Source organism: Phalacrocorax aristotelis, chromosome 1, assembly GCF_949628215.1.
Source record: "Phalacrocorax aristotelis chromosome 1, bGulAri2.1, whole genome shotgun sequence".
Lineage (NCBI taxonomy): Eukaryota > Metazoa > Chordata > Aves > Suliformes > Phalacrocoracidae > Phalacrocorax > Phalacrocorax aristotelis.
In genome coordinates, this window is record NC_134276.1 from 140,119 (window position 1) to 155,276 (window position 15,158).

General features: G+C 53.2%; 1 protein-coding gene across 5 annotated transcripts in view; it reads left to right on the forward strand.

Moving 5' to 3' along the window:
* Positions 1 to 15,158, forward strand: part of DCHS1 (dachsous cadherin-related 1) — a 98,779-nt gene that overhangs the window by 59,305 nt on the left and 24,316 nt on the right. For all 5 annotated transcript variants that reach the window (XM_075095194.1, XM_075095276.1, XM_075095019.1 and 2 more), the window contains 5 exons: positions 9,691 to 9,879; positions 9,993 to 10,224; positions 11,296 to 11,532; positions 11,883 to 12,902; positions 13,110 to 13,297. In XM_075095194.1, the coding sequence (XP_074951295.1) occupies positions 9,691 to 9,879; positions 9,993 to 10,224; positions 11,296 to 11,532; positions 11,883 to 12,902; positions 13,110 to 13,297 (1,866 nt within the window). The remainder of the gene's footprint in view (positions 1 to 9,690; positions 9,880 to 9,992; positions 10,225 to 11,295; positions 11,533 to 11,882; positions 12,903 to 13,109; positions 13,298 to 15,158) is intronic.

Consider the following 15,158-nt stretch of genomic DNA (forward strand, 5'->3'; position numbering starts at 1 on the left):
AGGCCACTATTGTTGTTCATCACGGGAAGTACTCTTTCTTTGACTTTCCTTTTCTGGTTGACATATCTGTAGAAGCCTTTCTTGTTATTTGTTGCATCCCTTGCCAAATTCAGCTCCAGCTGCACCTACACAACTGGGCAGTGTCCGTATACTCTTCCCAGGATACCTGTCCCTGCTTCCACTGCCTGTGCAGTTCCCTCTTGCTCTTTAGTTTGACCAGCAAGTGTCAGCTCAGCCATGCTGGTCTCTTCCTTTGCTTGCCTGATTTCTTACACCTGGGAACTGAGTGCTCTTGCGTTGTATGGAACATGTCCTTAAAGAACTGCCAGCTCTGTTCTGTTCCCTTGCCCGAGGAATGTTTCCCAGGGGCTTCTGCTGACTAACTCCCTGAAGAAGTCCACTTTCTTAAAATTTAGGGTCCTGACTATACTCCTAGCTCTTCCCGTACCCCTCAGGAGTGTGAACTCCACCAATGCGTGATCGCTGCAGTCCAGCCTGACTCCAATCTTGACCTCACCGATGAGCTCACTTGCATTGGTGACCATCAGGGCTAGTATTGCATCCCATCAGGTAGGGCTGTCTATTACCTGACTCAAGAAGTTATCCTCAATGCATTCTAGGAATCTCCTGGATTGCCTACAGCTCACCATGCTACTTTTCCAGCAGATCTTCCCTGGCTTTCCCCTGCCTCTCCCTTCTCTTGCTTCAGTTGTTCAGTAAGCAAAACCTTAATTCCCCTCCATCAGGTTTTCCTTTGCAGCCCGCCTCTTGGTCTGTGCTGCTACACGGTGTGTCATGTGTTCTAGCTTGTATTATTTTCTTATTTCCCTTGTCTGGTGTAAGGAGGAAACAACAAAAACTGAGCATACAACCTATTTCCAAATAATCTTAAAATTGCTAGCCCATCTTGTTAGTACTCAAGAATGAGCTAGGACTAAAACATTAACTAAGGAAGGGCATAGGATCCTGCTGACCACTGCTGTCTTTTGCCTTAGTATAAACTTGTTTCAAGCCAAATACAGTGAGTGTCTCATGGCTCTTGGGAAAGGGGTTGGTTTATGCTTATTTCTCCCTTCCCCGGTGAGTATTTTCTCTCTTTGGCTACATACCGCCTGAAAACTCTCAGCCTGTGCCAGCATGAGGAGGCTTTACCCTTACTAGGACCCAGGTCTGGAAAGAGTTGTACGAAAGATAGACCCTGGACATGCTAGAACTGTGAAAACACGCAAGGCAGAAGTTCAGGAGGTGCTAGAAATGGGCCCAGACTTAGTGCACACAGTCAGTAAAGCCAAGGCAGTGCTGCAAGAGAGAAGCAGCCTGCAGACAAGTTAAGGGAACAGAGAATGAGCACATGGACATGTGTACATTCTGCTATGTGATGCTGGTGAGTAGAAGCTTTGTAAGATGTAATCTATTGAAACACTGTTGTTTGCCGTGTCTGGGAGTGTCACTGCATGTTTATGTGTCTGGGATATGTTGATTCCGTTGGAGACACCTCCTGGGAATCTGTACCTGTTGTTCCGCACTGGACCTCAGCGTGCTCTGACCCCTGCTGTGGGTTATGAACAGAAGTGGGGGCGGCTGCTGAGTCACATGGTGGTACATGCATGTGGAAGGATGCTATGGTGTTGTATGCCTTTGGCTGGGTGCAAGGCTTCTGGCATCTTGTAGGGACACAGATACCTGAGGAAAATCCAACTAGTCCTGCAGCTCTTTGCCTATAAGACAAACAGGGATTTGGGGACTGTGTTGCTGGAGTCCTCCCAAATGCCTTGCATTTGCCCAGCCCCATGGCCACAGAAAAGGAGCACATGGGTTCAGAGGAAGAATTGTGAACTAGCCTGTGTATGACTGGGAGAAGAGGAGGGGGAGCATCTATTGCTGGGACTGGCTGAACTTTCTGCAGCAAATCCAGGGTGGCTGCTGCTGCTGAGTGTGCAACAGTTGTGAGTCCTCAGATAGGGATCCTACAATGTTCAAGATAAAGGGCCGTATAGCACAGGGCTACACTGAGTGCTAGACAAGGAGCCAAAGAGCAGTTCTAGTACAGGAGAGCAAAGTTCTGTATAGCAGAGTAAGCTGCTTTACTAGTGTCCAATAGCCTGTGCTGGGGAAAGGGTGCAACAGCTGGGTCACTGAGTCACAGAGTAATGCAGATTAGAGAGACCTTAGGAGGGCTCTTGTCCAACCTCCTGCTCGAAGCAGGGGCAGCTGTGGAGTCAGAACAGGCTACTCTCAAGCCTCATCCAGTAGCATCTTGAAAACCTCACAACCTCTCTCGGCAACCTGCTGCAATACCGGATGGCCCACACAGGGAAAAAAATTTCCCCTGGATCCAGCCTGAAGTTCTCATTTGAACCGATGCGGTCTCTTGTCTCCTATCGTGCACCACTGTGAAAAGCTGGGCTCTGTTTCCTTGCTAAGCTCCCCATCAGTGTTGGCAGCTTGCTGTTAGGTCTGCAGGCTTCTCTCCTGAAGGCTGAGCAAGGCCTGGTCCCTCAGCAGCTCCTCACAGGGCAGGGACTCCAGACTGACCGGCTCAGTGGCCGCCCCTGAACTCACCACAGTATGTCAAGGTCTTTCCTCTACTGGAGGCCCAAAACGAGATGTGGTGTCTAGATGTGGTTTAGCAAGGGCTGAGCGGAGGGGAGGATAATCCCCGCCTTCAACCTCCTAGCTGTGCCCCTGTTCACATAGGCCACGGTGCTGCTGGGCTCTCCTTGCAGCAAGGGTGCATCATAGCTTGTGTCCCACTTGCTGCCTGCCCAGACCACCAGGACTTTTGCCCTGGAGCTGCTTCCCCAGCCTGGCAGTCCCAGCCTGTGCTGTTGCAGGGGTGCTCTGCTTCCCAGAGCAGGACTTGGCATTTGTCCTTGCTGAGTTTCATGCGGTTCCTGTCAGCTCATTCCTCCCGCCCACCCAAGGCCCTCGAGGTGCTTCACCCTCCCCACGTTGGTGTCGTCTGTGACCCTGACAAGCATGCACTCTGTGCCTGCACTGGAGATGTTGAAGGCGATCTCCAGCTGAAGCTGTTAAGCAGGAGAGGTCCTGGGGCTGGTCCTTGTGGTGCTCCACTTGTGACCTGCCTCCAGGCAGAGCATAAGCCACCACCCTCTGAGCCCAACCCTCCAACCTGGTTTTGTCCCCACCCCAGCTGTCCAGCCCTCCAAACCATAATATCCTGCCTTGAACAGGAGGATCGTGGGAGACTGTCAAATTTCTTCTTAAAGTCAAGGCAATTGTCATCCACAGCTCTCACCCCTTCAAGCACCAATCCCATCATTGCATTACAGAAAGCCAACAGGACAGTCAATCTGTGCTGGCTGGTTCCCTCCCAGGCTCCTCCATGTGGCCAAAAACATGCTCCAAGAGGACTCACTCCTTGATTCTCCCAGGGACCAAAGTGTGGCTGATAAGTCAATCCTTATAGAGATCTGAAGGGTGGGTGTTAAGAGGATGGAGTCAGAGTCTTTTCAGTGGTGCCCAATGACAGGACAAGGGGCAATGGGCACAAATTGGATCACAGGAAGTTCCACCTGAATATGAGGGGAAACTTCTTAACTTTGAGGGTGACAGAGCACTGAAACAGGGTGCCCGGAAAGTCTGTGGAGTGTCCATCTCTGGAAATATTCAACCCCCTCCTGGATGCGGTCCTGTGCACCCTGCTCAATGTGTACCTGCTCAAGCAGGGGGGTTGGATGAGATGATCTCCAGAGGTCCATTCCAACCCCTACCAATCTGTGACTCTGTTATTTCTCAGACCACCCTTTTGGCCTTTTTTGAAGGTGAGGTACAATATTTGCTTTCCTCCAGTTGTCAGGGATCTTCCCCAATTTACCACGTTTGAAAGAGTAGCCCTCTAAGTCTATTTCCATCCACTGATGCAGCCTGTTGGATCCCATGGATCAAGTTCACTGAAGAAATCTAACTCACGCTTCATCCCAGTCTGGTAGCTCTCTGAACCCTTTCAAAAAGCATGGAGGCCTGGGAGACCTTGTTGGTAAAGACTGAGGTGAAGGAGGCATTGAGCGTCTCAGTCTTATCTGTGTCTTCTCTCACTAAATCACTCATCACATTGAGCCTTTTACTGTACTTATTGAGCCTTTTACTACCAATGTAGTGGTAGAGGCTCTTCTTAACATGCTCAGTTTTCTTTGCAAGTCTCAACCCCACTTGAACTTTGACTTCCCTGACACTATCCCTGCATGCCTGGGCAACATTTATAAATTCCTCCTTTGTAGCTTGCCTCTGCATCCACCTCCCATATGCTGCTTTTTTTGCATTGCAGCTTACCCTAAGGTCCCTGCTTAGCCAAGGCCATTTGATGATGCGTCTCCTTGTTTTCCTGAGTACTGGGATGGACTGCTCTTGCACCTAGAATAAGCTGTCCTGAAGGCTTGCCAGCTTTCCTGAGCTCCCTTGGACTTCAGAGATGCCTCCCATGGGATCCCTCCCACCGGATCCCTCCCACCGGATCCCTCCCACATAGCAGTTCCCTGTATAAGCTGAAGTTTTGCTTGAAATCCAGTGTCTGTAATCTGCTACTGTCCTTCCTCACACTGTTTTAGGATCCTGAGCACTGCTACTTCATGGTCACTACATCCAAGGCTGCCACTGATTACTACATCTTCAGTCAGTTCTCCCTTGCTAGTGAACAGCAAATCCAGCTGTGTGTCACCCCTGGCTGGCCTGGGAAATTGAAGTTCTTTGTGAGACCCAGGGTCTATGATCCAGAGGCTTCCCTCAGGTACTGCTGCCTCCTTGGCACACTGTGCCAGCCTCAACTCAAGGATTTCCTGGCCCAGTATGGATGTCCTTGTGTTTAAAACCTTTAGTGGATTTTTTCCTCTGTGAATGTGGGTAGTTGCTTTCTAAGCCTATACAATTTGATATCACTGTGCCCTGAAGCAAGGAATTCTACATTTTTGCATTTTTGTTAAATCCTGCACTGCTGGAGAGCAACCAGTTCTGGCTGACCCTGAGCCAGGGCACTGCCAGCACGTCCTCACAGGTTGAGGCCACGCTGCCTTGCTTGCTGCCCTGCAAGGGGGAGGCAGACTTGAAGAGAAATCAAGTACCTCAAGCCCAGGCTATGGTCTCCAGTCCATGGTTGGGTGCCAGCTCTGCACATCCACAGTAGAACTGTGGGGCACCACTGTATGGCTGGGGGATATCCTGGATAGGGGGCAGTGGAGGAAGCTGGCAATACAGGGAGATGACAGAGGTGTCACTTGGGGTGACAAGAGAAATGTGCCAGTCCTAGTGCCCATGGGAACATCTGTATGGGGTCTGGGACACGATGGACCTGTGTGGGGCACAAGAGACAGGTAGGGATGGGGTGTGCTGTGGGACATGGGAGAGGTGTAGTAGCCTGTTGCAGGCTGGACCTGGCCATGGCTAACATGATGCACAGTGCTGGGGGACACCAGTGCTGCCCTGGGCTGAGTGGGCTCTATGTGAGGCTGTGTGAAGGCTGGGCTATCCCAGGAGCATGCTCTAAGCAGAATGAGAGGACAAGGCATGGAGGGAGAGTAATGCTTCATGTACTGTGCACAGCTGCAGCAGGTTCCAGAGAAATACCGTGCTTGCAGCCAAGCAGATCTTAACACGGCCGAAAGACAGGCGGGAGCACTGGCCCGGTGCTGCACAGAAACCCTGGCCTCATTTTGGACTCAAGCAGCATGCTTTTCAGGACCCTGAGTCTCAGTCTCCCTCTATCTCTTCAAGATCAAGCTGATTGCTGTCAGAAGCAGATCCCATATGCGACAGCAAGGTGCATTCATGCAGCCATTATCTCCTGATGGCAAAGGATTTCCCTTCAGAAAATGGGGTCCTGCAGGTTAGAAGAGGAAAGCTGCAGTCCAGAAAATACTCTGACCATGCAGCTAGTTAATCCAGGAAGGGGATGGGTTGCCTCGTCCACCCACCAATACCAATACATAGAGGGTTTCTCAGAATAACCACCCTTTAGTCTTACAAGGGCAGAATCAGACTCAGCGGTAGTAGCAGTGATTAGAAGTAGGCCTTCAACAGAGAATGTAATGATCCATAGAAACAATTCACCATGGTTTCCTTCTCACTGCTGATCTGGCTGGGTCTCTGAACGGGAACATCTGGACTCTTGATGTCAGAGCTGCAGGGTCACCACACTGCCTGCCTTACAGAGCACCCTCTGGAGTCCCAGCACGGGGAGAGTGTGCTGGGCTCTGGCATCGCTGCTGCCTGATGACACAGCACAGAATGTTTTCACCCAGCGTAGGGAGTCGCCCTGCGCTTTCTCTTTGTGAACACTTCTGTTCTTGGCACATGGGGTTGCAGCTGCACATACTGTAGTCTTGGTGAGAAGCACAGCATGCACTTCGCCTCTGCACATTGTGCCTTGTGTATCCGTGGTGGTCCTGCAAGCTCATGCAGGTGTCTTGTTCCCAGCTGCAGCCGTCACCTTCTCTCTCTTCTTGCATACCTTCTCCTGGGAACAGCCAGACTGGGCCCTGCAAAGATGTTCAGAGAAGTGAGAGGTGAGAGTGCTGGCTGTAGGGGCTCCATTCATACTCAGCTCTGACTCCTGCTCCCACATATTCAAGCAGCAGACCTTGCACAACCCCAAATGGAGTGTTTCCTGGACTGTCCCAGAGACAGCTTGACCCCATTTCCCTCTTATTTCTCAGGCAAACATAAGGAGCCTCATAAGTAAACTACAGTAAAACCAGCTGTTGATCCAAGATTTGGGGTGGGCACTAAATACAGAGCCTGAGGCCTCCCTGCATTAGCTTCTAGCAAAGTTCCTAGAAAAATATCCAGACTTGGTTTAAAAATTTCCAGGAGTGGTGAATTCACCGCAGGCCTTGATGAGCCCTTTTGGTGGTTAATTATCCTCACAGCTAAAAATGTGCACCGTGTCCCAGACTGCGTGTGCTCTGCAGTCTGCAGCTGGGGGTCCCAGCTATGCATGCCAGCTAGATTGAGGTGTCTGCCCTACCTAGCAGCTGATCAAACCCTGTGCTGCCTGTCAGAGAAGTCCCCAGGAGACATCACCCCAGCTGCAGCAGTGGTCTGTGCTGTCTTTGGGGCTTACGTCAGGCCCTGCTGAGCGTGGGCTGGCCACAGGCAGACGGCCAGCCCCCTCACACAGAACACACACACAGGGCATCAGCAGTCTGCAGGCATGCAATGCCTGCAGGCAGGAGAGCTTGAGCTGGGGGGCTGCACCAGCCACAGCCCCACTCCCTCTCCACACAGTGGCAGAGATGCTAAGCAAACTGTCCGGCCACCCCATACTGAGCTAACACAGTTAGCTGCTCCTTCAGGTGTTTTGTTGTTCCTGTGGTGTTTCTCTGGGCACTAGTTTAGTACCACCCCTACAAAGGAGACTAGGACCAGACACAAGTCTTCAGTAGTGGTTGTACCAGTACCATGACCTCTCTCGGCCCCTGTACAGTCAGGGTTTGTGTTAGACCATTGGTCCACAGACAGTCCCACAGCAGGGTGGGGAGGTGGAGTGCAGACACATGTGAACAGGGAACTTTTTGGTGAGGGTACCTTGCCCTGGCTCTACAGCTACATGTGCCTCTGATGCCAGACTACTGGCTCCATGAGGCAGTCTTGCAGGGAAATGGCTCTGGGTACAAGGGAGCAGCCAGAGAGATGGTGCTGCGCTGCATAATAGTGACAGCCTGTCTGTTTCTCCCCTGTTCCCAAAATCTGATCCTGCTCCTGTGGCAGAAAGCTTCCTCTGTGGGTATCTTTCTTAGGATGGTGACAGTCAGAGGATGGTTAAGGTGAGGAAGTGAAGCTGCTCTGGAACCACCAGAGCCCTTGGCCTGAGGTCCCTAAGAAAAATACCCGCTGCAGAGCTTGTTGCTGTACAGTGTATTAAAGCAGCAGACATGCTTATCACTTTCAGAGTGATAAGCAGTTCACTTTGAAGGAAAGAAGTTATTAATTTGCCACATAGTGCCTATTCCAGTCATTGTGGCAGCTTATTATTTTCAGGTGCATTCCCATCTGCAGTGGTAGAGAATGCTACCAGCTAAAACCCAGACAAGGCTGTTACCCCAGTAATAATACCCACATGGAGCCAGAATACAGGTAACCTGAATATGGGTTTCAGCAATGTCAGTGAGGTCGGATTTGTGCTCTCAAACGAGCTGCTCCACAGCAAAGGGACCTGGGGCAGGAAGGAGGGAGAATGTTGAACTCAGGGGGAGGCAGGTGGGTCCAATTTCCCAAAGTGCCTTCTGGCTGGGCTGCTGTCATGGCACCTGTGACCTGAGTGCTCTGCATCTGGAGATGGGGATCCTGTTTCACGGTGCTTCTTCTGTCAGCTGCTGCAGGGTTGCGGAGCAAAGACTTTGTACAGGGAGCACAGTGCTCCTTGTAGATGTGCTCTCAGCTTCTCCCCTTAGGCATCCCCTTAGACCACAGGCAGCAGGGCAGGAGAGCTGGTGAAGGTCTGTTGCAGGTGGTGCCTCCTCTCCCCTGGAGGCTGTGGATCACTGGGCAGGAGAACTGGCAAAAGGCTATCTCAGGTGCCACCTCCCCTCCCTGGGGTGCAGAGCATATAGTCTGGGGGAAGGGAGGTCCCACCTCTAGTTGATTTATTTTTATTTCCCTGGCCCAGCCGTTCTCTGTGCTTTCCCTTGTTATTCCTCCATCTCTGATGATCGGGTGAGTGGTTCAGGTTAGGGGCCCTGCCCAAAGGAAAAAGCTGTTTGCAGCCCCCAGCTGGGCCCTTTCCTTGGCGCGTGTGCAACGTTCCTGTGCTTTTCGCTCACGGGAGCCGAGGCCCCAGCGCTGCTGCTGGGAGGAGCTGTGGCTGACGAGGCCTGAACTCCACTTCACCCGGCCTGGCCCAGCTGCCTCCCTCCTGGCTCCATCCTCTAGCTTTGTTCTCAGTGCAGAGCTCCCAGCTGGTGGATGAGCCATGGGCAGTGACGCTGGGGTCAGGGGGAAGGAGCTGTTTTCTGCTGACCTGAGCTCTGCAAGGAGCCCAAGGAGGAACTGGGGCCTTGGAAGCAGGGAGCGTTTTTAATCCTCCTGCTGTGTCTGTAACTGCTAATGCAATTCTTGTGTCCCAGGCTCCAGTGGGCCCTGGTTGACACAGGGCACTCCCACCCTCAGTTACCATCCTTGGAGCCCAGGGCTGCTGGGCGCAAAGCTCTGAGAGCAGGACAGAGCCAGGGTCTTGGTGAAAAGGGGGCTAGTTTTCTTCCCATCTTGTCTTAAGCATCTTTGCAGAAAAGAAGGAGCAGAGGGCCAGGGGCAGTTGCTGTGAAAGCGCGGGTTGTCCCTGGCTGGTTGATCAAGCTGGGTGCAACAGGGATGCTTGGCTCCCCCACTTCTGTGTCCCCTCACAGGGACTGGGCCAGCATAGACTGATCCTAAGGTACCCCACAGCTGCCTGCTGCACTGCCCAAGGCACTGTGCAGCCAGTGAGCCCCTGGGTTCTGTCCTCTTGCAGGGAGGGCTGCAGAGGAAGTGGTGGCTTGTCTGGGACAAGAATCACAGGGTTGAGGTAGTAACTGTCAGTCTGCTTTACTATGGCCAGCTTTGGGGACTGCGCAGTGGTTGTGGGCCAAGGAGCAGAAGGCAGTACTGGGTTGTGGAGGTGGTGGTGGTGATGGGCTGGGTCTGGCTGATGGTCTTCTCTGTGATTCTGGCCCTGCTCATGTAGTGCCTTCCCTCATCCAGGTGACAGCCACAGATGCAGACAGTGGCACATTTGGTTCCCTTTCCTACTCCATTGGTTCTGGCATTGGCAGTGTTGTCCCCACGCAGTTCAGCATCGACAAGCACACGGGGCAGCTGTGCACTGTGCAGCCTCTGGATCGTGATGAGGGCACGTCTGCCTATGATTTCACCATCACTGCTGTTGATGGGGTGAGTGCTGGAAAGGTCACGGGGATGTGATGCTGCTGACTCAGCAGTGTGCAGGGGATACTGTTGTCTTTGCTCCTGCTCTTTGCACCATCTCTGATCTGGTCCTTCCACAGGGTGGCCTGAACTCCATGGTGTACGTGAAGGTTTTCCTGGAGGACATAAATGACAACCAGCCAGTGTTTTACCCACTGGAGTATGCTGCCAGCATCAGCACACAGAGCATGCCAGGTACAGCTGTGCTGCGTGTTACTGCCCACGACAAGGATGAGGGGCTGCACGGGAAAGTGACCTACCGTATTGTCCTGGGAAACTCACCCCCTCTCTTCTCCCTCAACAAGGACACAGGTGAGAGAGTGCTCAGGGGGCAGCCAGAGTAGGCAGCAATCAGAGCAGTGGGATGCAGGCAGGTGTGAAAGCCAGCCTGAGAGTGACTGCTTGGCCATCTCAGCAGTGCAGTCTGTCATCAGGATACATCTCTTCTTCTCCCTGCCATATCTTCCTGGCCTCGGCTTCTTGAGCCTCTGGCTGTCCCTTCCCAGACGCAGTCTCTGCTGTCTTGTTTCTGCTCCCTGCTCAGTTCCTCATTTGTCCTGTCTTCCTTTCTCTCACTCATTCCCCATCCCTGAGTCACTGCGCCTTTCCTCCTGCATGCTGCTTGTTTTGCCCCATCAGGCTTAGATTCTTGTCCCTGTCCAGTTCCCTTCTCTCCCCTGCTCAGTTTACTCTCCTTCCCTACAACTCTCTGTCGCACTCAGTCCCACCTTTCTCATTGGCCGCATCTGCTCTGCCTTGCTTTGGCCACCAAAAGCCAGAGCAGTTTGCTGCTTAGCTCTGCTGCTGGGGAGGTGGGTGCATGGGGTGTGGTGCCAGGGGCTCTCAACAGGACAGGAAGGTGTCCTGCGCTCAGCACAGGAATCGGGGTCTCCCCACACTGGTCCCTAAGTTCCCAGGCTGGCTAGGATGAGACAGGCCTACCAGCCATCCTAATGCAGGGCCACCTCCTTTGTAGGGCCTGTCAAGGAAGGTCCTTCAGTTCTACATTACCTCTAAGAGCCTCCCCACAGCCCAGATCTCACTTGCTGACTCATGACCCTCACCCTGTGCCCCACACTGGAAGCCCTAGTCCCTCCTTTCTGTCTCCCAAGACCTGCCCTCTGGCTCATTTCCCCCAGTCCTTACCACTGCTTAGCTCAGGGCTGGGCTTAAAGTTGGGAAAGGAGGATTTGGGGAGGCTTTGCCAGGAGGGTTCCTCTTCTTTACTCCAGTTCTTCTACAGGGAGCTCCCACCTGCGATGCACATTGTTTGCTGTCCCCTTAGGTCTTTCTTTTCAAGCTTATGGTTTGGCCTGTTCCCTTGGTGCCAGATGACAGGCAGGGATGCAGGCGTAGTGCCATCTGAACTGCTTTCTTCCCTAGGTGTCATCTCCCTCTCATGGTCCCTGAATGGTAAAGCCAACACCCTGGTGCAGCTAGTGATCTCTGCACAAGATGGTGGGGGCCTACAGGCACAGCCAAATGCCCGGGTGAACATCAGCATCGTGGAGGGCACAGTCTCGCCCCCTGTCTTTGAGCAAGCTCAGTACTTCTTCACAGTGCCTGAGGACATGCTGCAGGGTACCAGCGTGGGGGCTGTCCGGGCCCAGAACCCTCCAGGTATGGGTTTGTCCCTTTTGTATGCACTTTCCCTGTCCCAGCATCATCTTGAAGGTCCAGTAACACACTTCCTCAGAAAGCAACCCTGTTCTGGGAGCTCCATGTACGCACAGAGGCACGCACATCCGAATGTGCACCCATGCAATTGTCACTCAACTCAGTGCATGGTCTCACAGATGTGTTTACACACACTTGTGCACATGCATCTGTGCATACCTGCGCGTGTACACAGTGCTACTGTGCACCTCCTGACCAGAGTCTGCCACAGACAGGACTACCCAACCCTGCTGCTGTCTGTAGGGAGCTGAGCACACAAATCATTCTTCCTGTCTTCATTTCCTTGTCTGCAGGTCATGCTGATGACATCTTTTATTCCATCTCCTCGGGGGATCCTCATGGCTACTTTTCCATTGACTCTGCCTCTGGGCAGCTCCGCACCAGCCTGCCTCTTGATCATGAGGCCCAGGCAGTCCTCATTCTGGATGTCCAGGCCCGAAGTGGTTCACCTCCTGCGTATAGCAACACACGTGTGAAAATCTCTGTGTCAGATGTGAATGACAACGTGCCAGTGTTCCCAGCCCCCTCTGACTCCATTCTGCTGCCAGAGGCCACAGAACCTGGGACTACAGTGTACACTTTGCAGGCCGAGGACCGTGACAGCGGTGCCAATGGTCAGGTGAATTTCGAGTTGCTGTCAGGTGGTGATGGCACCTTCAGTGTGGAGCGCTCCTCGGGGGCTGTGCGACTGATCGGGGCCCTGCAATATGAAGCCAGCGCAGCCTACAGGCTGGCCATTGTGGCCCGAGACAGCGGCGTTCCCCAGCTCAGCTCCACGTTCACACTGCTGGTGCACGTGCAAGCCGAGCATGACAATGGGCCCATCTTTGACACACTCACCTACCGCGTGGAGGTGCGGGAAGGTGTGCCTGTCTCCACCCGCTTCCTGCAGGTGCGGGCCCTGGCACACGATGCAGAATCCGCAACCCTTACCTACCACTTGCGTGCAGATGGGGATGCTGCCAGCTTTGGCATCATGCCTGAGAGTGGTTGGCTGTATGTCAAGAGCGCACTGGACCGGGAGACACGGGACCTGTATGTGCTCACAGTACTGGCCTCAGCAGGAGGCAGTGGTGCAGGGGGAGAAGCCCGGAAAACAGGCACCAGCACTGTACGGATCAGCATCACTGATGAGAATGACAACAGCCCCCGGCTGAGCGAGGAGCGTTACTTCTTCACTGTTCCTGAGAATCAGGCTCCTGGTAGCAGTGTGGGGAGGGTGATGGCAAGTGACCGGGATGCTGGGCAGAACAGCCGGCTCACCTACCGCCTGCTCCAGCACGATCCCGGCTTCCTTATCCACACACAGACAGGTGAGAAACTTCCTGGCTTCCTAGGCTGGGGCTGGCTGGGGAGAAAGTCCAGGGCAGGTCAGAAGTGATGCAGGCCAGGCCAGCACTGCAACAGAATATTCATGTTCCTACCCCTGCTGTGCTGGGCTCTCCAGCAACGTACCTGGGCACAGGCTCTTCTCTAAAGGGGTTTTTGGGCTGAGCTGTGTCCCCACTTCTCCCTCACAGGGGAACTCAGCACCAAGCATAGCCTGGACCGGGAGCAGCAGTCCAGCTACCAGCTCTTGGTGATCGTGCAGGATGGGGGAGCACCACCCCGCAGTGCCACAGGAACCATCTATGTCACTGTACTGGATGAGAATGACAACGCTCCTGCTTTCCTTCATGTGGCCAGTGGTCAGGAACTGCCTGTGCAGGTAGGGGCAGCAGGCTGGAGCTCTTCTGAGGCAGGGGTGTGATAGCCTCTGGGTTTGGGGGCAGGCAGTTCTGCAGGGGAAAAGGGAGTGGGCAGGGGCACCCAGGAACATTTCAGGGCGGGAGATAAGCATGTACAAGTTGCATCCATGCAGCATCCAGGGCAGTCTGGTAAATGTGATTGAGATGTGGTAAGATAGCGATGTCCTTGGGAAATACAGACATCCCTGTGCACTTGGGGTGTCTGTATAGTCTGCACAAAGCAGGTGAGGGCTGCAGACATCTCTGATACCAATAGGACTGACCAGCAGGCAGAAGCTCTTGGCTCACACATACCTGTAAGGAGGGAAAACGAAAGGGAGCTCTAAACCTGACCCAGCGGAGCCAAGGGTAAAACGCTTGCAAGCAGGGAGACAGAGGGTGCTGTTAAATTCTAGGTCTCGGGACTTCCAGTATAGCCACTTGGCTTTCTGGGAGGTCAAGAAAGCATTGCCCAGCTGGACTTTGCACTCACAAGGGTTTTCTGAGAATCTGCTCTGGGTCCCAGCCCAGCTTTCCCTCTCAGCACTGTGTGGTGGCAGCGGTCATCTGGCACCGAGTGTGCTACAAACTGAGTTACGTCTGTGCTGCTCAACAGAAGTGGGTGAGGAGCAACCCCTACCCCGCGCCCGCTGCATCTGCTCTGCTGTGGCCCCTGTGGAGTGGCATGTATGGCAAGGGCTCGCTGGAGCCGGCTGAGTGGCACTGGCAGCAATGGAGCAGGATGGGCGGTTGAGGCCCTGTCCTCATCTCCTCTGCACAGAGTGGGGAGAACTTGCAGCTGAAAGGATGTACTTGCTCTGCTGCACTTCAGGCAGTGTGCTTAAAGCCACTTGCACTATGCTGGGTTTAAAACATCACAGCAATGGCAACCTTTCTCTGTCACAGGTCCAGTCTGAGCCGCACACCTGAGGCAGGTCAGAGCAGTCAGGACTGCATTGGCAGGTCACTGCCACACCTGGGTAGCCATCAGCACAGGACTCTGGGGACACTCTGCAACTCTAGTCAGGCCTTCCCTGTTCATTACCTTTTCCCTTCCTGTTCCAGGTCGCAGCCATCCCTTGCCCAGCCACCTTCTTGCATTTCCAGCTGACACTCACTGCTTGCAAAGCTGTCTGGCAAGGCTTGGCCTGGGTGAAAGTATCTCTCAGGGCCTGGTGGACGCAGAGGAAGGCAAAGTTAGTCTCATCCTCTCTCTGAGCAAGGCTTTGGCCAGGGACCAGCTAGCCATGGCATTGCTGAGACTGCGGCTGAACAGGCTCTGCTAAATGGCATTGCTGACACTCTGTGTCTGCTGTGTCCTGTCTCCTGTGCGGGGACACCAGCAACACACTCACACAGCAGGCTCTGCAGCTGATTCCAGTGTTTGCGGGCATGAAATCCTGGGAGTGTCCTGCTAGATTTCAGGGGGTCTCTTCTCGTACAAAGGTACCACAAAAGCATATGCATCTTTCAGGAGGCAGAGCAAGGCTGGGACAGATTTAGAGTCCTGAAGGCAGGTAAATGCTATGACAGTTTTGATCTAAACAAATATTTGGGCACTTTGGTTTGAAGCTCTCCTGCTAGAAGCACTGGTAGAGAAGGGTGAAGCACAGGAATAGGCTGCTGTTAATCATGATTTAGGTGTAGAAGAAGGGCTTGGAAAAGTAAAAGCTGAATGGTAAATGCAAAGCTCAGTGATTTATTGCAGACTTGCTCAGTGAAGTATTCATATCGATGTTCATTAGGGAAAGCAGAAGGAGGTTTCTATATCAGCGCCTTGCTTTAAGCATCAGCTGGAGGGGTATCTCCCACTGTAGGGTTGTGAGATGAGCTTGTCAAGCA